This window comes from Chaetodon auriga, chromosome 2, assembly GCF_051107435.1.
Source record: "Chaetodon auriga isolate fChaAug3 chromosome 2, fChaAug3.hap1, whole genome shotgun sequence".
NCBI classification, from domain to species: domain Eukaryota; kingdom Metazoa; phylum Chordata; class Actinopteri; order Chaetodontiformes; family Chaetodontidae; genus Chaetodon; species Chaetodon auriga.
In genome coordinates this window covers 26,359,026-26,383,259 of record NC_135075.1, presented here as the reverse complement: position 1 = coordinate 26,383,259, position 24,234 = coordinate 26,359,026, and the positions used below count along the sequence as shown (strand labels likewise).

Sequence of the window (24,234 nt, the reverse complement as noted above, 5' to 3'; positions counted from 1 at the left end):
GTGCCCTGTATGTATATTACTTTCTGCTAATGATCCCACTGCAGATGATTTTGCATTTTACAGGTGCACAAATCACTGTGGTGAGACTCTACAGCTGTCACTGATGGCAGTTCTAAACAGGTGTCTAAAATCTCAATTTATCACTCACTGCAAACTATTGAGCGTCTATTATCTAGGGAGTAGTAAATGAGTGAAAGAGTGAATATGTGAAGGGACACATTAAAGCTTTAACAGGTGCTATTTTGCTCTCCAACTGTTAACAAGGAGGAGCTGTTACCTTCATCACACTTTTCTCCATGCTTGGAAGGATCCGAGCAGATGTGGCAGGCGACGCCCTTGAAGCCTGACTGACAGCTGCATGAGCCGTTGCCGTGGATACCGTCAAAGCACTGCATGTGGTAAACAATAAAAAAAATGAATGAATAAAATACATCCGTTGAGAAACGAGGCTTCAGTGACAGAAGTGTTTGTTTGCTGCTCACCGTTCCTTTGTCATAGCAGGGATGCTGGAACCCTCCAATACAGGGTTTACAGTCTGGACCGTAGAAACCTTTACAACACTCTGCTACCTGTTAAACACACACACACCAGCACAAACACACACATTCACCTCATAGTCTAAATCCAATATTTACTCTTCTTTTAGTGGTTTTTGTTCACCTGGCTCTTTAGCAGCTACATGCTCCTCTATGGTTACCAGCTGGTAGCTAACTAGCCAAAAACGATCAACAGAAGTGAACCGAAACAGAAGAATTCTGAGTAAAGACCAAAACAATGAGCTGAGAAACACCATGAAGTTCTGCAGAGCTGAGAGAAACTGCAGAGTGAGGTGATAATTGTCTTTGAATAAGACTCGCTTAGATTAAAAATGTCTTTTTCAAGAGTGTCCTGGTGAAGACACCAGCAGCAGAGCAGCTCCACAGTGACAGACATAAAGCAAACATAACAATTTAAGACGAAAACAAAGATCAAAGAATCATAAATCCTTCATCACCATTAAAAACATCTGCAGACAGATGTCCTTTCCTCCAAGTCATTTAGAATCTACGTCAATAATAAAAGCTTTTGGGTGACAAAAATGGTAAACCATATTTTTCTGAATTTTATCACCAAGCTGAGGAACGAGAAGAGAGTATAAAACACAGATGGCCAGCTTCCACTTGCACTTCACATTTGTAAAAGTTGGTTCATACTGAATGTACTCAGTCGAAATAATATGCGCCTTGTAATATGAAGGCAGCATTAGGAGTAATGACAGGTGAGGGGCAGATGAATGAAGCTTAAAATCAAGCTCCTGATGCAGACTGAAACTGAGCCCACTCTCACCTGTCGGGTGGCGTTGCAGAATTTGGCACAGCCAGTGCTGAGGGTGTGTCTGAGAGGAGACGTGACGTACTCACAGCCGGTCTGATGACGGTCCTGCAGACAGACACACGTTTGTTGGCTTTCTGTTTTCGTCCATATTGCCCACCAGATTTCATTGGGTAGAAAAAAGTATCGTTGTGGAAAACAACAAAATTGTTCCGAACTGAATCAGAATGAATGCAGGGAATTACAAATTCTTAAAAAATAAATACTTTTTAAGTAATGTAATAAATTATTTTTGTCACACCAACTAAATTAAAGCACAGACTAAAATCTGGTGTCAGAAAATAATATAAATATTTATTGATTGTTAAGATTTTAATGCTTATTGTGTCCATGAACACACATTTAATGAAAGCTCCATACATTTTCCACCTTACAGTTTATTCATGTCTGCTCATAGACTGCCAAACTCATGATTTCTCAATCCTTTAACACAGAATTCCACAACACTATTTCTTTAGAATAGAACAGAGTGGAATAGAAAAGAAATAGTGGAGTAATAACAATCTGTCTTACCATTTCAACACTGCCATCTGGACACTCAGTCTCATACAGGTAACTGCAGTGAACACATGGACCCTGAAAACACACACACACACACACACACACACACACACACACACACACACACACACACACACACACACACACACCCTTTAGCATTACATTTACCTTTAAGCTGCTATCAGTCTGTTTATTTTGTTTTGTATAATTCTATTTTTTCTAATTATAATTTATGTAGTGAACTACTTGGTTAAAGAGGTACCTGGTAGATAGTTTAGAGTTACAAACCTTGACAGATGTGCACACTGAGGTCAGAGCCTCAAAACCACAATTATCAAAAAAGGATATACACACTTAAAGTTGCACAAGCACCAATTTGGCAGTTTGGTGTGCAAAAGGACGTGTGCAACGGAGTGGAGGGATTTAGAGAAAAGAGTACAAAATAGCCATCAAAAGGGTTTTGTCACTTCAACCTCAAGTCCGCTCAAGAGAAGCAGTATGTGAGGAGCCTGACAAAGCAAGCAAGGACTTAGAAAGTTCTACAGTCAACTCGAGGACAGAGCACAGGAGGAATAACCACTTTCCAGCTGAGTGTGTATCACAAAGTGGAGGTTAAGTTTTTTTCCTCACTCTGCTATAACAAGAATGGGACTTTGAAAGGACTTAGGGACTTTAGATGGAGTCGTGAGTTTCTTCAAGGTTCTGCTCCTTGGCAGGAAGAGAAAGGTCGTACTGACCAGAAGGCTAATCTCTCTCCCTCTGAGTATTATAGCAGCTTCAGCCTTATATTAGAGTCATATATAGTCTTTGTTTATTTCACACTGAATGACTTTTTGTTATTATTATTCATTGAGAAATTCAAATCAGATTGAGCTGCTAATAAATAATCAAAATTAAAGTAAAGAATAAGTGTTGGACGTTCCTTTCATAGTTCTTAGATGGTAGTAAATGTGGGCTGCTGTGTGATAAACACCTTAAAGGTTCTTAAATACTCCTCAAGGCTACTGAAATGAACAGATCCTTGGAGCATATTGGCCAATAAATCTTACCCGAGCAACAGCATTACTAACAGCCCAGATCATTTAGAGGAGAGCTGGCATGAATGGGTGTGGCTGGCAACTGTATCTGAATGAAGGGCTATTCTGTTAGGTGCAGCATCAGAGGATGCGGGGTAGGCACCCCGAAGTGGGCAGTTAGAAGCTAAGCTTGTCTCCTTGACACCATTTTAAATAGTTTTCAGATTAAAACCAAGGAGGTTAATACTCTGCAGGACTGAAAACTGGACCCTTAAACGGAGAGCTGGTCCAGTACTTCCTGTACAGGGTGACTCAGGATCTTAACACAATCATACCTAATAACTGGAAGAGAGGGGGGGCAGATTTATTGGGAGATGGCATAAAACCTTTTATCAGAGGAAACTACTCATTTGGTACAAAAGGGAGCCAAAATGATCACAAGAAACCCAAAACCATTTGTCAGCTACTCAGTTAATGATCTTTGATTCAGAGTCTGTGTGTTACTGCTCTCTCCTGTCTGATGTGCAGAGTTTGATTTCATTCTCAGCCTCCTTATGCTCACCATGGTGATCTTGCTCTCAATGACATCACAGCGGTGAGGCAGGATGGGAAGAATCGAGGGCGGGTACAGAAGCCCGTCAATCATATGGATGATCCCGTTGGACGCCACAATGTTGGTGCTCACCAGATGGACGCCCTTCTCGCCTAACAGGATCTCACCCTGGAGAGGGAAGAGGGGGGTGCGTAGTGTTAATGCAATACTGCTATTTTTAGGAAACAAGTCAAATTATGAGAGACACTGAAGAACCAACCAGATACACTCACATCATCAGACACAGTGATGGTGACAATCTGATTGGCCATCGTCTGAATCTTGGGGAGAGCAGCCAACTCGTCGACTGTCAGCTACAGACAGAAAGAAAAATCATCAACTAAAAAGTTTCTTGGAGCTAAAAATTTAAAGTTTGTCATGAGGGTGGCATTAAAGGAAAGGTCAGGAATTAATTAAATATGAAAGGGACCAGGAAATATCATGACAATTTACCCTCTCAGATTACCATGTGTAGAAGCAGCCTATGGGATATTTTGCTGATGACCAAAGCAATGGACAGAAAGACTCTCTCAAAATCTCTCAAAAGACAGATGGAGTGATGGGGGGAGTGTCGGGTGAGGCATGTCTTACCACAGCCTGGGAGAAAACATGGTGTCTGAGAAGTTCCTGAAGTTTATATTTGGCCTTGAAAAAGAGCAGAATATCATTTAAAAATCTTGATCATCTTCACACGGCATGATGATACTTAAAAAGAACAACAACTCATAGCTGGGATGAATGTTGATTTTACGTTACTGAGTTTTAAAATAAAAATATTTGTGAGTCATTTTAAAGATTTACATCTTCAATAGGAACTAATGTCACTGTGAACTGAGAACACATTGCTGATTTTTGTCATTTCATGGGATTTGTTGATAGTAAGACCTATACAGAATGTCAGCAGACCTGTCCTTAAAGTTCCTGCACCTTCTCTGCACTAATCACAAACACACTAAATAAATGAAAACATAAGTACTAATTACACCCACGTCGTTCAGCATGTACAAGATGCTGCCATCTCTGGCTCGGTCCACAGCCTGATTGGTGGGGACGAACACAGTCAGTGGTCCCGGACCCCGCAGAGGAGGAGGCGACCCGCAGTTCTACAAACACACACAAACATATTATACCTGATTAGAGACCAGGATTTAGCATCGATTCTCTCCCCTTACAGCTGTCAGTTTTCCATTCCTCAACGGTGTACATGCAGTTCACAATGGTTTAGTTTACAAAAAACTTTTATGAAACAATGATGATTTTTAATGTTTAATGATTTTTTTCTCAATAAAACCAAAAATCTGTGTTACGTTATCGGCAAGAAGAAAATACTTACATCAACCAGAGACAGGAAGCGGTTGTATTTTTCATCCTTAGTCAGAATCTCTGCAATCGTCTTATCAGCGAACTGGACACAAGAAGATGATTAAGGATAGAAAGTACTGTTTTAATCATCTAGAGGACATGAAAATTAAATATCAACGTACTAAGGCTGATATATTTTTTTTTATCTAACAAAAATACAGAGCACCAGAAAAGTGAAAGTTTATACTGAAGCACTTTTGTGACTTGTTTTGTTTTTCAGTTAGCCTCAGTGCAGATGTATTCTTTGTCAATGCATTTTCAGGTAGTTCACCATATTGGATGACCCTTCAACTCACCTGTTCATCACGAGGAGGCCTGTCAGAAAGTGTGTTTGTGATTGGCCGGTCGATGATGTGGATGATCCCATTGGCTGCTGGTAGGTCTTCCTGGATGACGGTGTACAGTCTGCTGGGATCGTCCATCAGGATGAACTTCTACATCAACCAGAGATAATCAGTGTATTTATGTGCACTTATGTGACCGCGTTATTGAGACGATCTGATCGCTTAAACAACACAGAAATGACGATCCAGGATTCGGTTGTTTTCTCTGACACGGAGACATGTGACCTGATTTCAAACACGTGACAATGTGCATGACAGAAACTTCACAGAGGGAACTGTGGTAGCAGAGTGCCAGGATGAAAGTAAACACTACTGCATAGTACAATCTGTACTGCAAAGCTTCATTTTCAAAACAATTAACTTGAAAATATGACTACAACAGATCTGTAATATTTAGAGAAGGCAACAGTGACATCTATCAGTGTTTAAGGAAGGAATCTGATCAGCTGCATGTAAACCTGACCTCTGATTTCTTTTGTAGAGAGTGGCATAAATCTCAGAGACAGATACAACAGCTTCAAATCTGGAAACATTATTCATCATTGGTCTAATATACCTCATCATCATGGGTCTTCAGATGATGGGGAAATGCAAAGGGCAATTTCTTTCACTTTCACATGTCCTGACAAAGCTCCACCCCTATGACTCAACACAGATAAACAGGAAACACTTTCACATTTGATTCCTGAGAAGGAGACACACACTGAGAGGACAAGAGTACGAAACACACCAAAATCCACTGAGAGAGGACAGCTGCAGGACTGAACACTGGATTTACTGGATACTGAATACTTGCACTTCGACCTAGCGCTGATTCCACATAATAAACTGGAGGAGCCACGAGTCAAAGTGAAAGTAGGAATATTCTGAAGTGACGGACTTCCTTGTCTGCTTGCTATGTTTTCAGCCTCACTCAGAGACCAAATGTTTTCCATTTCAGAGGATCTCACTTGCCCTGTCTGCCACGACATCTTCAAAGATCCTGTTGTCCTGACATGTAGCCACAGTTTCTGTAAAGCCTGTCTGGAGAAATGGTGGAGTGGGAAACAAAGACTTGAGTGTCCGTGCTGTAAGACAAGACACTTATTGAGAGATCCACCTCGTAACCTCGTGTTAAAGAACCTGTGTGAGGCCTTCTTACTGAAAAGAGATCAGAGCTCTTCAACAGCATCTGAGGCTCTCTGCAGACTGCACTCTGAGAAACTCAAACTCTTCTGTCTGGACCATCAGCAGCCAGTGTGTGTCATCTGTCGAGACTCAAAAACACACAACAACCACAGATTCAGACCCATCGATGAAGCTGCACAGGATCACAAAAAGGAGCTCAAGAACTCCCTGAAGCCCTTACAGGAGAAACTGAAGCTCTTTGAGCAAGTTAAAGGAAACTGTGATCAAACAGCAGAATACATTAAGGTCCAGGCCCGACACACAGAGAGGCAGATTAAGGAGCAGTTTAAGAAGCTTCAGCAGTTTCTACAAAAGGAGGAGGAGGCCAGGATCAGTGCTCTGAGGGAGGAAGAAGAGCAGAAGAGCCAGATGACGAAGGAGCACATTAAGGCTCTGAGCAGAGACATAGCAGCTCTTTCAAACACAATCAGAGCCACAGAGGAGGAGCTGAGAGCTGAAGACGTCTCATTCCTGCAGAACTACAAGGCTGCAGTGGAAAGAGTCCAGCAGCGCCCCCTGCTGGATGATCCACAGCTGGTCTCAGGAGCTCTGATAGACGTTGCCAAACACCTGGGCAACCTGACCTTCAACATCTGGAACAAGATGAAGGAGATGGTCTCCTACAGTCCTGTGATTCTGGATCCAAACACAGCCGACCCAGAACTCATCTTGTCTGAAGATCTGACCAGTGTGAGATCTGGAGGGAAACAGCAGCTTCCGAAAAACCCGAAGAGAACCAAATTCTCCTGCTCTGTCCACAGCTTTGAAGGCTTCAATTCAGGGACTCACAGCTGGGATGTTGAGGTTGGAGACAACAAGGACTGGGAATTGGGGATGTTGGGAGAGTACATCGAGATGAACGGACGACTACAGTCTGGACTGTGGAGAATTTTGTTCTCTAATGGTAAACTCACAGCGTTCTCCTCCTCAGAGCCAGAGAAAGATCTGACGGTGAAGAAGAAGCTCCGGAGGATCAGAGTTCATCTGGATTTTGACAAAGGAAGTCTGTCTTTCTCTGATCTTGATACTGACACACACATATACACCTTCACACACACCTTCACTGACACCCTGTTTCCATACATTTACACTGAGAATCACGTCCCAGTGAAGATTTTACCAGTGAAGGTTTCTGTGATGGTGGAAAAGCACCATTAGAGATTATTATGATGGGGTTGAGCAATGTGACAATATCTGATGTGAGATTTAATTTGTCAGTTCTCACAGACTTTTACTACAGTATCTTTTGTTTTTTATATCTCTGGTTGTGCTGGGCCGCTGTTTTATGGCAATGCAGGATTTACAGGATTAATGTATCAACGTAATTGGAGCTCTGATTTTAATTTCACAGGTTCTTATGTGTGCCTGTTCCTCCAGGTGCACATATTACTAAGCTAATAAAAATAGTATATTATTGGTAGTAGTAGAATATTCGTAATGGTGTGCTATGACTTTTGGTAATGGTGTGGTAAATCTTTTTTTTTTTTTCTTTTTGCAAAAAATCACTTTTTTTCCACATATGATGACAGAAATATATGTACTTTTTAAAAGTTTAATAACATAAGTTTGGTAAATGGATAATGCTTAATTTTGTCTTAACACAAAACTGCTGACTTAAACGTAGAGCACTGTCTAAGACTTGTAAAAACTTGCACTTGAGGCTAGTGGACTTTGTGATTCTGGGCTGTATAAATAAAACTGACTTGACTAAAACGAGATCATGAATCTGAACTGTTCTGACTGTTGTATCCTTACTGTAACACTTATTCCTCATGAGGACTTTTCCATCATCAGCATCACCAGAATATTTGTTCCACCTCCAGCTTGGCTGCTAAACATTAACACTACTGCTTTAGATTTCAGAGGTTAAAGAAACGAAGCTGGAAGAGGAAGAATTACCTTGTGGTCTTTTCTCCTTAACCTGGCTCCACCGTACAGATTGAAGTCTCGTCCCTCCAGGTCCTTATAGAGGTGCTGACCCAGGATCAGGTGGTTCTTACACACCAGCTCCTCATTAATACCCTATAGAGACAGCAGTGGCAAGTAGTTCTGGAATTTATTTATTATCATATATTATATTATCATTTTCTTCCTGTTACAACCGCATTTCCAAGACCTAAATAAAAACAGAAAGACAGAATGCAATCATTTGCAGACATATACAAAGTGTTCCTGAATCCATACAGTAAATTCCTTTATATGAAAACTGTCATGAGATAATCTTTGTTGTGATTTGACTTCATGTAAATAAAACTGAAAGAACTGAACTGAAAGAAGGAAATCCAACTGAACTCCATCTGATACAGAAACACATTTTCACCACACAGCAAAAGTAAAAAGGTCCAAAGTATTCTGAGATACACCTTAAGGCACACTGGGACACATAATCGTGATGTAACCTGGGAGCCTAGAGTGTTTTGGGTCTTTTAACATCAGACACCCTTGTCCAGGATGAATCAAACCTCAGAGATAACTCCCTCTGATCCACAGCCATTTGGCGACTCTCTCAGTAGCCTCTGGTGTGGTCCTGATGTGGTTGTTAGTTCTGCCTGGTTTTGTATTTGGTCTGCTCAAAGGAAGGCTTTCTGTTTTTGTCACTTTGACGTTTTTTGTTTTTTTTTTTTTTTTTTGCGTCGGTTGACCTGTCTTTGATTTCCTTTTTTTCCATTCCTGCAGCAGAGGTTTGACCAGATCTTTGCTACTGCTGTAAAATCATGCAACAGAATCCATCTTGCCAGGCTTCAAGTTATGCGCTTGCGGCCAAACCATCGTCATGTGGACCAGTTAGCATTCCACAAGGAACTACTGGCAGCTACTGATACAAGTGTTCATGTGAAAACAACAACAGCAGTCAGTCTGCTCTGAGCGGCCGAGACTGTGTGGACTTAGAGAGTTTTCCAAGTTATGTCGAAAAGTATTCCTGCTACAACCTGTGAACCTGAATTCAGCAGTTATGTCTGTAAACCAGTCAGATGACATAATGACAGAATTTTCACAGTATTTTATTTTTGAGTATCTATTTTCCTAGAACTGTGGCGCTCGTTATTAAAAAATAATGAACGCCACAGTTGTACAATGTCTACTTGAAAAACATGAAGGGACCTTCCATATATTCATTAAATGGAGTTCTTCCAGCTGAATAAGCTGAATTATAGTCTGTCTTGTGTTAGTATGGGAATTGTCAGGCCATGATGAACAATCTTATCGTCTCTCCTTAATAGCTCTCATTATTTCAGTGCAGCTCGTACTAGTGCTCCCATTGTCTCTAGAGTTTTCATGCTCAGGTGTGCTACCTCTGCCAGTTTCAACATTAAAACAATCGTTATCATTAACTCCCACTAGATTCTTCTTTGTTCACGTTAATATTCAGCTGTTTTACCAGAGTGCAAAGATTCAGTGTTCTTCAGTCCTGCACCATAACTACGGACTCAAAATCACAAGTCTGCATTGTTTTTATCACGTTGAGACAGAAACCTTCCCTTTGTTGTCTGAAAGTTCCTTTTAGGTTTCTGAATTCTTCTAAACATCTTCTGTTTGAATCCTTGCCTTAAAGATCGAACTTTTTAAGTTTCTATGGTTACCTTAGGTTTCACAGTCAGGATGCATGTGTGTATGTGTGTGTGTGTGTGTGTGTATGCATGCTCCCAGAGGCCTCACACTCTGCTCTGTTCTAGTTTGTACTGACCATCTGTCACTAGTTGTCTGTTTTCAGGAGGAGCTGAGTGCGATTGTGTGTGTGTGTGTGTGTGTGTGTGTGTGTGTGTGTGTGTGTTTGGGATGGGACAAGGCAACAAGAGGAGAGTGTAATTCATATCTGTTATCATCTGACATTCTCTACTTTATCTGCTGATGCTGTTTCACTATGTTTGATTATTTACGAGGCAGACATCGTGTGTTCGGACACGCTGCTACAAACAGACAAGCAGCAGCAGGATTTATTTTCAAAAGGAAACCTGCTACACAGTGAGGTGTCAGAGGTGCAAAGCGGCTCGATGGTGTTGAGAAAAGTTGAGAAAAAGTTTGACTTATGATGCACACGTCCTCCAGCATAGGGGAGGAACACCTGGGACAAACCAACAGAGTAGTGAAGCGTGAGAAGTTTTTTTTTTGTTGGGTCACCGACAGTTGGTGCTCCTCAAGGCTTGGATGGACACGAAACTCTCCTGATTTAATAATGAGTGCGAAACATGGACGACTGTGTTAGAAAATGTCTAGTAAAAAGCTAGAATTGCCCTAATAACAGAGCCATTAAACAATCCAGGAGACGAGTATCTTTCTGTGCTGAGGAACATTGAAGCAATTATCAACATAAAACTTTGAGGTGGTGGAGTCAGACAGGTAGGTGGCTACGTACAGACAGACAGGTGACTTACAGTCAGAGGTGTTTTCAGCAGGGGGATGAAAGCAGTGAACGGTCCGTTGTGACTCAGCAGCAGCGAACAGCCTTTCTCTGCAACACACACACACACACATACAAAGGGTCAAAGGTCACAGGAAAGATTCAACATAAAAACAGCACACACAGAATATAATAATATTAAATACACAGAATATAAAAAATAACATTTTTATTGTAGAATAATGTTAAGAAGATAAATCTGTGGTCTGTTTTCACCTTGTAGGAGAATCAGGAAAGATTCACATTATTACTTATTTAAAGAATAGTTCCAGAATTGTTCCTAATAGTTCTTTCCGAAACAGAAGATAAAAGAAATATAACAACTGGTCTTGAATCACATCATTAACTTGAAGAATCAAATTGAATGGAATTTCTGTTACAGCAGTGATTCAGACTGCAACCGTCTCATTTTTTACAGTGTATTTGTGGTTCTTTTACCAAACAGGGCGACGGCTCCGGTCAGATTTTCTCTCTGGCTTCCACTCCTGTCCAGCTCTATCAGCCGCTCCATCAGGTTACCGTAGCAACGTCGGCCATCACCAATCTGACTTGCATCACACACACACCTGAGAGAGAGAGAGAGAGAGAGAGAGAGAGAGAGAGAGGGAGAGAGAGAGAGAGGGAGAGAGAGAGAGAGAGAGGGGACGAACTAATGATAGTGCAATAGACACACATTCACACAAACTAACACAGAGCTAAAGTCAGCGAGAAAAACAGTCCAGTTAACCTGTTTTATGTGCATTTTTACTAAAAAAAAAAAAAAAAAAAATCCTAATACTAGATCTGTGTGAAGTGATACAAAGAAAACTGAAAACTGATACATGAAACAAACAGAAATGCCATGTGTCCATCGGATTTTCTACATTTTCTCCGTTTGAGATCTCTTGTACTCTCTTCACTCTGAAATGCTATAATGATTTTCCAGATGGAGAATTGGCACCACCTACTGCTTACCTCGATAAACCCACTCCTAATAATCCTGTAATTGCAGCGGATGGAAATTCTGTTTAAATTTGCGACACATTTGGATGGAAATCCAGCTTGTGTCGGAGGTCATGTAACACTTTTTTAGCCGGGGAGGCTGCATCTTGTTCTAGACCTGACTCTCAATTTAGTAGCAGTTCTGGTTATAGTTCTTGTCTAAGTCTAATGTTAGTTTAGACTTGGCTCAAGTTCTGGTCCTGGCCTTAGTTCTGTATCTAGACAGCAAGAGCTTTATAGTTGTAGTTCAACTTTCTAGATGTTTCTGCTATTACTTGTAACTACTACTTTTTCGTAAATAAAGAAAGACATGAAAAGTGGTTCTGGGTTCTTGTCCTTGTGTAACTGTGAACCTATTTTAGATGAGGATCCAGTTTTAGTCCTGGTCCTAGTTCTATATCTAGAGAGCAAAAGACCAACAGAAATAGAGACAGTGTCATATTTCCGGGGATAAAGGACCTGGTTCTAGTTCTCTTGGGTCTTGTTCTAGTTTTTAGAGAGGAGAAAAGAGACACAGACAGAGACAGAGAGAAATCTGCTTCTAGATCTAGTCCTGGTTCTCCGGTGCAAGAGAGAGACACTAAAGGACACATAGTACAATAACAACACAGAGGCTGCAGAGAAAGCCTCCAGGTGGCTCTGGATCAAGAGATTGGATCTGTGGGAGTGAGCAGCTAAGGCACAAGCTGAGGCTTGATCATCCTCAGCTGGTCTGCCTGAGTGAGGCTGTCTGATGTTCAAAAGACCCAAAACAACCAATAACCTCAGTATTAGTGAGGTCACAGTGCCGAGCTAGCATCAGAGGATGTTTCATTACAACAACGGTTCTCCAGATTAATCGCACAAAGGAGAGACAACTAGTTTTACTTGTAGTTCTGGTTCTTGTTCTGGGTCTTGATTTGGTTCTAGTTCGAGAGATTATGCTTTAGGGAGAACAGGAGAAACATATAGGAGGCTCTGGTTCTAATCCTTGTATAGTTTGAATTATATTTCGGACTTTTGGCCCTGGTCCTGGTTCTTTATCTAGAAAGCAAAAATCTCCTTTATAGTTCTAGTTTGCATGAGCAAAGACCTGGTTCTACTTGTGATCCTGGTACTGGTGGTAGTTCTAGCAATTAACAGAGATACAGAGACAGAAAGAAGTTTTAATCCTGGTTCTAGTCCTGGTTCTAGATCTATCTGCAGTTCTAGAGAGCAAAAGGGAGAATGACAAAAACTCCAGTCATGGCTCTGGGTCTACAACCCTGATCCTAAAAACACTCTCAATAGAAAACAATACAAAGACAATAATATTTAATGTTTGATCTCATCAGCAAGCGAGACAGACAAAGAAAGACAAAGAAACTGGCTTTGGGTGTACATCTGGGCCTTCTTGCCTTGCTAGTCTTGTGTCTAGACTAGTTCTAGTGAGTAACTTATTTGTGTGTCTGACCTTGGTTGTCCATCAAGTTCAGTCTGACAGACAGCTGTGGGGTCACAGGTGTCCGCTGAGCAGGCAGAGACCAGCTGACAACCAAACTCAGCGTTGCCTCCGATGGGGGACATGCCGAACATGCACTCACAGCTGGACTGAGAGACAGACAGAGACACAGTGAAGTTAAGCACAGTTTCAGGATTTAGCTCTGGTTTTGATTCTGGATTTATTTTTAACATCAGTCTCTGTATTGTTTTTTCTGGTACTGATGGTCATTCTACTGCTGGTTCTAGTCTTGTTCTAGACCTGGTTCAGGTTCTGGTTCTGTAATGTTCTCCTAACCTTGTTGGGTCCTTTGAAGACACAGATGGTAGAGTTGATAGGACACCCTCCGTTGTTCTCCGAGCAAGGGTTTCTGGGTACGCAGATCTTGCCGTCGCCCTGGTAGTCAGGCTTACAGACGCAGCTGACCTTTGACTTCTGTGAAGAGCACTGGGCGTTGATGTCACAGTCCCTCGCTGAGCAAACACCTGATCAGGAAAACAAAGCTCTAACTCAATCCAGATGAATTTTTCATTGAAATAAAAATAGAAACAAAAATGAGCTCTCGTGCTACTCCTGATTCTAGTCTAGCCCTAGTGGGAAAGAAACAGAGTGAATTTCAGTTCTGGAGGCAAAGGAAAGATATACAAGACGAGGTCTGGGTATTTTTAGGCTCTATTCCTGGTTTAGTTCTACTCTTATTTCAGACCTGTTTGTAGTGCTTGTCTCTGGTTCTAGGGAGTAAAGACCTAGTTTAATTTCTGGTTCTTGTTCTAGAGAGCGAGAAATACTTTGAGGAAGAGAGAAACCTTGTTCTAGTTCTGGTTCTAGTGTTGGTTGTAGCTACAGACCTATTGTATGTCTAGAGATAACTGATACACACAACACAAAAAACATAATACAGTATCCTGTAAAAAAAAAAAAATTTCGTTTGTCCTGAACGTTGCACCAGAGGAAAGGTCATGTTGGTATCTATTTACAAACTTGATTCCAAAAAAGTCAGGTCACTGTGTAAAACATAGATTAAAAACAGAAAGCAATCATTCACAAACTGTTTGACAAAGTGTTCCGATCTGAGTTGTTTCCTCTGTACAGTGGCCCTTTTAGGACATCTCAGACTCACCTTGCTAATCTCTGCTCTACACTTATCTTACCTTTCATCAGGCTGAGAAATGCTGATATTACTGAATATATATACTGAATGCCAATATTAGCACGCTAACATAAACTGGACAGCTGAAACTGAAAGTTGGGATAAAATAAAACAGAGATCTGAGAAGGCGGTTGAGCTGTGTTTTTACTTGCGCATTTTCCCTGTGGCGTCTTCCTGTATCCAGGCAAACATTCACAGACGGCGTTGTCTCCCTCTCCTTTACAGTACGAATAGGGGCCGCAGTTACTGCACCTGGTGCTCACTGCCAACAACAGACACAACAGCAGCTGAGCAACAGCTAAACATCATACAGACAGACAGACATGGAAAACAGACTATATTGATGAATGCAACATGTGTTACCTCATGTTTAACTAAGGAACACACAGATGACAAGAAGACAGCTATTAGAACGGGGTATCAAACCTCAGTACTCTTTTGGTACTGAATGAAATGTGTCCCAGTTTTGTTTACTTATTCTATCATTAGACAATTCATGATATAAATAATACTTTTGCCAGGTTTAGACTGCATTTATTTAGACAGAATTCTTGTAAGACTGTTTAAAGAAGACTTTGGCTTCCTTTGTTCAATGAAAAAACTATTTTGTATTTGTCACCCTCACCCTTCAAAAACCTTTTTTGTTCCCCTGCCTGTCAAAATCAATTCACTCCAGTTGGTACAGTCATCTAGTCGCCTTCAATTCTTACTGTAAGCTCATAAAGCTGCAAAGCGATTTGTGGCCTTTTTTGACCTGGCCTTGATGGGGCATATGCAGCTTAAAAAGAATACTTGCAGACACTATTTAGTAATGCCAGAAATTTCAGCATAATGCATTTTTCGATAGGTTGATACAAACTATTATAATTATTATGACAATTATTTAATATAATGAATGATTACATAATAATATACAGTAATATGATGTGATACATCTTGATATGGTTTATGTAATCTAATCCAGTAAAATCCAGTGTGTCATGGTCTCACCTTCGTCACAGCGTGTCCCGGTGAACGGTGGCTGACACAAACACTGTCCATCACCATCTGGACCTTTATTACACACTCCATTCTTACAGTCGCACTCTGTGCAGATATACACACAAACAGTATCGTCAAACAACTGTGCAACATTCACACAGCCAATTTTGGAGGTGTTTTTTTCTGTAGTTTTTCTTTTGGCACTCTCACACATTCTTGACACAGATGTCAGAAAGCTTACCTTTATCACACTTTTCTCCAAAAAAGTTTGGATTCTTACACTCCTGACAGGCAAAGCCTGAGAAACCATCCTAAAGAGAGGAAAGATTTTTTATGACTTGTAAGTATTATTGTGCAATAGCACCAAGGCATCAACAATCTAAACCTCCCATCCTGACCTGTTTCAAAAGTCACATCTTCCCCAGTGTCCCCTCCCCACCCATACACAAAAACAGAAACACATCAAACACACACCAGAAAAAACTCCTGTCAGAGACGGAGGCTGACACTGACAGTCTCTCAGTTAGGAATGTAATCAGTTAGCAGTGCCAATGTTTAGTTAAGGGCCCCTATAAATATCAGCAATACTGATCTCTGAACTTTTCAGACAGCATACTGACATCACAGACACAGGTCCCGTTGCCCAGGTCTCCATCCAGACAGGTTCCATGGAAGTTACAGGTCTTCCCTGACCAGCTGGGACAGGCTACAGATGGACAAGAGAAGAGGCAGACAGGTCATTAGAAATGATCACTACTCATAAGAATCCATTTTGAGTTTGAGACTCCTGTGCAATAGCAGCAATCTTGCAGGTTCATGTGTCACAGTCACATGGTTGTCATTTGTCCTATTGATTGGCTAGAGGGCAGACACCAGGAGAAAGAGAGAGAGAGGAGGTAGAAAACACACACAAGATTAATGCAGATATATGGGGAAATTCTTTGGCCTAGACCACGATGATAACAAATAATACCCTTTATCCCTGAAGTATTTTGGCTTACTTTTGTCTGCTATCATATGCTAACCTTAATGTACTGAGACATCCGTGGTGTGGAAAGTCAGATCTATCTGCACTGCTCTCATGTTTTGAATGGAAAAATGGCACTTACAGCGTACAGTGTGAGACAGCTTATTCTGCATCATGTCAAGATGTATTCTGATTGGTTGGTTTGTAGATGTGGGTCACAGCAACAGTCACACTGTGAAAATTTGTTTCAACTTCTGCTGCTACACCTAAAATCACAGCACGGCATAGCAAAGCTCCTTGTCCTCAGCTTCACGTCCTCTAAAGACTATAGCTCGATAAAGCACTCAAACTGTACTGAATCAAACAGGAAAAGGGCAAATTCTCTCTAGAAATATAAAAACAGTAACTGCTCTTAAAAATGATCATCTCTTAATGGCTAAATTCATCAAATATTTGTCTTAGTGGAGATTTCAATATATTTCAATTACTGTTTGATTGTAAGGAAGTCATAATGATTTGAATCTTCTAAACAACTGAATAGTTAATTGTGAAATGTAATCACTGCTGGACAGTTTAGGTTTAAAGATAAATACCACTGAATTTATAGCATTGAAACATGTTATTTTGAAAAACCATACATCTGAATATGTGTTGTTGTTTCAATCTTACTTAATATATTTGCCAGTGGGTGACTTCAAGTACTGCAACTTTTTTTAAGGTTCACAAGTCCCATGAAAAAATGAAAAAACAAACTAGACAGAAGTTGCTCAAATTGATAATCCAAATTACTGAAGTCAAAAACTCCTGTTAAATTTAGATTAGTGTGACGCAATGGGTGTAGCTTACTTTACTAACGCTGCTAGTTAGCTACTTAACCAACTTCGTGTACTATAAACCAAAATACACCAATGCAAATTTTCTACCATTAGCTACTTCTATGCAGCAGCAATAACAGAAATTGAGTGGTTCATACTACCTGTTAACTGGTAACAAATTTAACTCTTAGTCTCACTCTAGTTTAGTACAATCAGGGCATTTATCAGCTAGCTGGCTAGCTAGCTAGCTAATCAATTCACATGAACTTCACAGCAGCTAAGCTTTGTATGTGAAACTACATGACGTTAAGTCACAAAAACGGTGTTGAACACGTTAACAGCGGCTGGCCATTAACAAGCTCTTCATCCATTAACAGAAAGAGATTATCACTCACTTCTTATCGACAAGACACAAGAGTCTGCACGACGACATCAACGCAAACTGCGGGACGTTACTGTGTTCCACCTGTAGACACCAGAGCTGCTGTCCGGCGACCATAGCGACACGTGATTGGTGGAAAGATATGATACTCAACCTAACAACCAATCACAACTATAGGCAAAGAACAGTCCCGCCTTCCTATTAAATGGCGGTTAAATGCTAGAAAGTGTGTTTTTTTTTTCTTTTTTCAAATCTTTTTATTTTTTTTTAGATTTTTATCTACTTAAGTTTTCAAACTGAAATTCTAAAACAAACCTGACTTGATATATCATGCTAAATAAATTCTAGAGTAGCAACTAACTTTATGTGTTCTTTTCCTTATTGATTAATCTGATTATCTTCCAGATGAACCCATGAATCACTTGATCTATGTCAAATAATGCTGAAAAATTTATATCATATTTTTCCAGAGCTCAAGGTCTTCAAATCTCTTGTTTTGTCCAACCAACAGTTCAAACCCCAAATGTAGTCAGTTTATAATGAAATGCAACAGAAAAAAGCATAAAATCCTCAATATGAGAAGCTAGAAACAAAAAATGTCTGACATTTTTAATGCAAGAATTACTTTTATGATTAACTGGCTATCAAAGTAATTGATGATTAATTTTCTACAATGATAAAAATTAGGTATTCACTTACTTATGAGACTATAATTATTCATATTTATCAACACAGATTTTTTTTTTTTTTTTTTCAAATTTAGCTGACAATCCATCTTGCCATGCTTCAAGTTCTGCGTTTATGGCTAAACCACAGTGGCTTGGACCAATCTCCTCCTATTAGGAACCTACTGGCAGCTGAGGAAGACCACTGTTTCCATTCTACAACAAAAATGGCAGCTCCTGAAGAGGTTTGCATAGATGTTGCGATTACATCAGTTAAATCAGAACTGGAGAGTATTTCTTCATTGAAAGAACAGCAAAGAACAGCACTGAAAAGATGGAAAAGATGTTTTTTTTCCCTCTTCTCCTGACAGAGAGAGTCCTACTGCAGCATATGGTTCATGATCTAAGTTAGCCTGTGATAGACGGTGATAGACAGATGGTTCATCCAATCATCTGCCAAGCATTTTTTTTGAACGTGCCTGTCCTTTTCCAAACAGTGTCCAAGGACGAAGTCCCAGATGGTTTTGTGTAACAAACCATCTGGCGCGTCAGGTAAAGTTTACCAGGTGTTCAGACAGAAAACAGCACTGCGGACAAATAAATGAGTTTTCATTTTAACAGTGTTGCTGGTGTGTTGTTATAGGTAGAGGTAATACAATCAAGGCAGGTCACTTTGACTAACAGAGTTAAAGGCTGAGCAGACACCAAAACACAGCACAGCAGTGTTGAATACGTGGAAATTAGATCCCAGTATTTCCAGGGAATTCTCACCAAAATCTGCTCCTGTTTCCTGTGAAAAATACAAGTGTGGCTGTCTGCCTCAAAGATGGTGTATTTAAAGATGTTTGAACTCATAGGAAAACCTTCCATCCTCCTCCACAGCAGCTTATGTGATCATTTTATTCTTCATGGCCATGATGTACTGGTGAGTTACACCTATTATGTTACATACCTGCCGAAGAATGGCCTTTGCGTGTACACATTGATTTGATTGGCCAGCGCAGTGATGATGATGGCACACTGTGTGCCAGCAAAAGCTGAACCAGGTTCAGGTTCACCTTTTTCTTCCTGAGCCCTCAGCACAAATACAGCCATCTCAGTGAAATGAAGGAGGAGGCCGTGGTCTTTTAATGCTCTGCTGTACTGTGTGTGTGTGTGTGTGTGTGTGTGTGTGTGTGTGCGTGTGTGTGTGTCTTACAGAGACACAGAGATCCCCAGTGCTGTGGGCAGCATTGTGGCTGCATGAACCTCTTCACACAGATGTGCTGACATCCATCCAGCTCCATCTCTCTGCCACCAATCTGCACCACGTAACTGCAGCACAGTGAACATGAGGTGAAGACAACACTTCATTCATACCACATACTTCTACTACTACTACAAAGCCACAGTTACTCGTGGGGTCAGTTAGTCATGAAGCTAAGGTCTGCATCTATTAGAGGTGAAAACAATCAAGCACTGCTTTGAAGAGCTGTGGATCTGTAGCCTGATGTGTACCTGCAGTTAGTTATGCCCAGGCTGCTGAAGCCATGGGGGCAGGTGCTGGTGGCGCAGGCGGCCCAGGAAGTGCAGGAGGTGTACACGTCCTCCCTCTGCGAGACATCACACCGACCAGGAGGAGCAGTCTGGGGGAGCAGAGGAGATCCGTGACTGTACGGCTAATATTACAATCTGACACTGATTACTCTATCAGCATTCGTCTTTGTATCGACAGAGACCTGTTATCCTAAGATGTTCCTGCTGCTATCAGTACAACCCTGTTTTTAATAAGTATCCACTTCTACTAAAACTTCCACATGTCTCTCCACACATACTACCACCACTGTTAGTAGTAGTACTAGTGGTAACACTGCAGGTAATAATAGCAAATGGTACCAGAGGCAGAAGCAGTATTACTGAATGAATGAAAACTACGACATCTACAATACATACATAAATAAGAGAAAACAAAAGCAACCAGTCATATGATACTAACATATATTCACACATGTATTTACAAATGACTTCAAGTCAACACTCTTCTGTCATGTCGACTAGACATGTGGGAAAAGTTTCTAAGACATTGACCAGCAGCAGCAATAGTCATCAGCTCACTTGACTGGTGGCAATACTAGTGTTTTAAAGTGTTTTATTATCATCAGATCATTGTATTATTACCATTGATGCATTCACATGTAAGAAGTATTTCAACATTGGAGCTGATTGAACTACTTTGTGCACTAAAATTTTAACCAGAAACATAAGTAGGTGAAGTAAAAAGTGCAATATTTAAATGTAGTTGAGGAAAAGTACAGAGTAGTATAAAATGGAAACAATTACAAGTAGCAGAGTACTGTATGCAGGTACAGTACTTTTCACCACTGAATAAAACACATTTATAAGTAAAACAAGTTGACCAAAGCGAAGAATAATTGTCAAAGCGAGGTTCTGCTGTGTGAGAACAAGTGACTGAGATATAAAACACACAGCCACACATAGAGATAGCCATGGAGGTAAAAAATCAAAGAGTAATAAGGATAAAAAGGCCCATTGAGGCAGAATTGAAAGGTTTTAGGGGTGCAGGCAGCTCCACAGATAAAGAGTAATGAACAGACTGGGATTCTACAACAGTAGCCATGCTGGTTTTACTGGGATGTGGACATGTTTCTGATACACAGCTGAAAGATTTACATCTCCCATCTACCAAGATACAAATGAATATCACAATGTCAATTTTGTTTTATTGTGATTTTCCCTTTAAAAATGGCAGAGGATATTGTGTATTGTGTGTAAGCAGCATATTGCTGCTTAATGAATGGCTGACAGACTGACTCTGGGTCAGGTCGACAACATGATGCAGTAAAGTCCTAGTTTTTATTCTGATCTTTGTGCTCTGTAGCTGAATCAGCTCATGGCAGATGTAGTTTTAACAAGGCTGAACAACAGTTGACTGACAGCTCTCTCCTTTCCTCAGACAACAATGTGATCCCTCTCTAACTTTACTGGATAAACACACCGGCTCATCACTGGTCTGGATTTCAAACCTGAAAAACATGGGCACCACTCTGGAGATGTGGTCAATTTTCTCCTTAACTGTCCCCTGAAAGCAGTTTCTGTGCAAACCTGCAGCAAGAAAAAGACCACCTGGCTGCACACCGGGCTTCATTTGATTCCCTACAGCACCTTTTAATATTGCTGCAAATAGTTGCTAACAAGGTTCACGTTCTGTCTCTATTTGTATCTGTGGTGCTGGAAGGGAGACTCGAGTGGATTATTGAAACTTAGTATGAAACTGTCACCCACAGCTGTTTAATTATACCTTGGCTCAGATTTGTTAGGTTAAATTGTTAAGAGAGCACTCCACCGATTTTACACACCAAAGTCAGTTTGATAGTCATGGTTTGTACCATTCAGCAGGTGAAAACAGTTGTATAATGTCTTCTGTGGCTCTGCAGGAGCACCATCAGATGGTTTCACAGTGATGTCATCAGGGTTATCTCAGCTGGAGCTCAGAGACAGCACAGAAAGCCTTCCCTGGATGAACTGTCATGAATTCGATAGCAGGATTTTTTAAAACACATTCAAGGTCCCCAGAGGATGAAGAATCTGAATTGATGACCTCGGAGTTTTCTTCTACTGCCACCAGAAGCTCAAACTTTTCACTTATTCATCTACATCTACTTGATCTCGCAAAATTTTATACAGCTCTTCATAGCTCCCAGATGATGGACCTAAATGACTTTGGTGATCGCCTGACTTTTTGTCCAGTGCCACCAGCAGGTTGACATTTTTGGCTGCCATGAAGTTTGGTGCAGATGTTCAAGGTACCGAGACGATCCTCTGACTTTTCATCTTGCTCTACAGTAAAAAGTTTGATTTGCCGCAAAACTTATAGTTCATGGTCGACTCCTTGCAAAACTAATGACCACTGACATCAGCTGCACTTTGTGTTTTGTGCTAATTTGAAAATGTTGACATGTTAACAGGTTAAACTAGATAAATGTTACCTGATAAACATCAGCACTGTTGTCAGCATTGTCACTGCCCGATCAGTACTGCACATGTGTGTAGGTGAGGTCCTTCTAACCTTCTAATAACTGTTCCCCAAACACTTATGTTCTAGGGCTTTATTTTTGCACATGCATCCATTCTAGAGACTAAACATCAGCACATCTCAGCTCTGCTGCTTTGACTGTGACCATTCTTTTTTTAATGTCTTGAGTGTCTCCAAACTTTATGGAAGTGCAATAATAACTTGGTGCATAACTCTATTTTAACTTTACTGTTCCATTACATTAGAGTTTGTGTCAGTAATGTTATTGTACTACAAACAGAAATTCACATCAGAAATCTTCACTTAATCCAAACAGAGGCCACATGATCCATAACTTTTAATTTATCCTGTGAATTAAATAAATTCCGTACAAATGAGCCAAAACATTCTGTGCACGTTTACATTCTGTAAAACAACTCACTTAATCCAGAGATCTACAGAGAATAAACAGGTGATCCAGTATCCCAGTGTAGCAGAGGTGGAGGTGTGTTACCTGTTGTTGAAGTGAAGTTTGCAGGCAGAGTAGCAGCAGAAGGAGCAGCAGCATGGCTCAAAGTGTCACATCCAGGGGAAGAAATGAATCCACTAAACCAGCGTCCTCCTCAGTCAGTTAAAAAAAAAAAAAAAAAAAAAAACAGTAGAAAAAGTAGAGAACGTATTCAGACAGCGTTGAATCTTCACATCAGTTTTCTCCTCTCACATCAAGCCTGAACTTCAAGCACAACCTGCTCCACTCGCTACAGGAAAAAACACACAGATAACAACATCCTCTGTGCGGGAAAAGCAAAACTATTAGAAAACAATAGACTTCTATTCCCACAGCAATCGGTGTAGTAAAACGTGGACAAAAAATCTAACATGAAAGATAAAAAATGTAAACTACAGGGTGGATCCAGGCAGTGTTGGGATTATCAGCAGTATTCGTTGTTCATTTTCAGCCTGAAGGCAACAATCCCTGTTATGTAGGAACTAACAAACAAATGAAACTAACAAATTAACTCTCAGCTCAGTGTCCTGCGAGGCAGAGAACTGCCAGAGAGGTTGGTGCTACTGCAGGCGTCACGTCTTTTCCTCTCTGGTCTAGGAAGAGAAAGAAAAAATAACAACAGAAACTGGCAAAGTGGGAACCTCCCAGCAGAGGTCATCTCCTCCTGCTACTCCCCTTGTAGTAACAGCGGCAGTACTAGTACTGGCAAAGTAGCAGCAGTAGCAGTTGTAACAGTCGCACTTGTTTTAGTCACAATAGCAATAGTTGGTTAACATATACACACACACACCACTCCCTTCCTCCAGAGCTCTGGACTCTGTAGACAGACTGCAGCACCTATGACCACTGGTTCCCAGCCTGGGGACTGGGACATCCCAAGAGGTCATGAGATAATTAACAACAAAGGCAAGAGGAAGAAAAAGATTTTCAGCGACACCAAATTATCCAATCTTGCTCCTGTGAAGCACTGGAGAGTTTTACTTCCTCAAAACTCCAGCTGAAAACAATTGAGACTGAACAATCTGAGAAGGAACGTCACCGTGGCTGAACTTCTCATAACTAACGATGAATGCATACGAAGCCTGTGTCAAAGGGTGACGAAAGGGTCAAAGGCAAAAAGACTAGGCAGCATTTGGCCTAACTGTATGCTCTCATACACACACATACGTTGACTGTTTTCACACCCCTGTATATATCTATATTCATATATTATTATGTATGTTTAGTTGGTCTACATAGCTAAAACTAGTGCCGTCAAATACAACAGCCTCACTCATATTTTTAGCATATTCGAAACACCTTTCAGTATCACACAATACAGTTAAACAGCAGCACAAACTCCATCCTCCAAAATGACCACAAAGCTGAAACAGTTCAAACAAGAACCTGAACATTTTAACCACCATAAAGGTCGGATTTGTTGCAGGGCTGTTAATTAGACCAACAATTTCTAAAAAGAAGCACAGATGTGCAGTCAGGTTCTAAGTACCACACATTCAACAGCATTCTACAGCTTCTTTAGCCTTGCTAGCACCTCTGCTAAGCTAGCATGCTACAGTACA

At 40.7% G+C, this 24,234-nt stretch overlaps 2 protein-coding genes across 3 annotated transcripts in view; one reads left to right on the top strand and one right to left on the bottom strand.

Annotated features, from left to right (window-relative positions):
* stab1 (stabilin 1) overlaps positions 1 to 23,231 on the bottom strand; it is a 68,211-nt gene extending 44,980 nt beyond the window's left edge. For both annotated transcript variants that reach the window (XR_013077832.1, XM_076743883.1), the window contains exons 1-22: positions 22,679 to 23,231; positions 19,650 to 19,777; positions 19,351 to 19,466; positions 15,944 to 16,029; positions 15,565 to 15,634; positions 15,333 to 15,428; positions 14,491 to 14,604; positions 13,490 to 13,677; positions 13,166 to 13,302; positions 11,191 to 11,318; positions 10,727 to 10,803; positions 8,253 to 8,375; positions 5,139 to 5,276; positions 4,814 to 4,885; positions 4,470 to 4,583; positions 4,072 to 4,125; positions 3,714 to 3,794; positions 3,451 to 3,609; positions 1,885 to 1,947; positions 1,327 to 1,419; positions 483 to 569; positions 278 to 389 (exon numbers count right to left, since the gene is read on the bottom strand). Coding sequence is in view for 1 of the 2 variants with exons in the window: in XM_076743883.1 (XP_076599998.1) it covers positions 278 to 389; positions 483 to 569; positions 1,327 to 1,419; positions 1,885 to 1,947; positions 3,451 to 3,609; positions 3,714 to 3,794; positions 4,072 to 4,125; positions 4,470 to 4,583; positions 4,814 to 4,885; positions 5,139 to 5,276; positions 8,253 to 8,375; positions 10,727 to 10,803; positions 11,191 to 11,318; positions 13,166 to 13,302; positions 13,490 to 13,677; positions 14,491 to 14,604; positions 15,333 to 15,428; positions 15,565 to 15,634; positions 15,944 to 16,029; positions 19,351 to 19,466; positions 19,650 to 19,777; positions 22,679 to 22,732 (2,290 nt within the window). In the remaining variant the exon portion in view is untranslated. The remainder of the gene's footprint in view (positions 1 to 277; positions 390 to 482; positions 570 to 1,326; positions 1,420 to 1,884; positions 1,948 to 3,450; positions 3,610 to 3,713; positions 3,795 to 4,071; positions 4,126 to 4,469; positions 4,584 to 4,813; positions 4,886 to 5,138; positions 5,277 to 8,252; positions 8,376 to 10,726; positions 10,804 to 11,190; positions 11,319 to 13,165; positions 13,303 to 13,489; positions 13,678 to 14,490; positions 14,605 to 15,332; positions 15,429 to 15,564; positions 15,635 to 15,943; positions 16,030 to 19,350; positions 19,467 to 19,649; positions 19,778 to 22,678) is intronic.
* Positions 5,867 to 8,129, top strand: LOC143328635 (zinc-binding protein A33-like). The gene has a single exon (XM_076743901.1). It carries the CDS (start codon positions 6,084 to 6,086, stop codon positions 7,509 to 7,511), a length of 1,428 nt encoding a protein of 475 aa, XP_076600016.1. The 5' UTR covers positions 5,867 to 6,083; the 3' UTR covers positions 7,512 to 8,129.
* Positions 23,232 to 24,234: the final 1,003 nt, after the last annotated feature.

Coding starts and splice junctions, on each gene's coding strand:
- LOC143328635 (XM_076743901.1), top strand. CDS start 6,084: ATGTTTTCAGCCTCACTCAGAGACCAAATGTTTTCCATTTCAGAGGAT.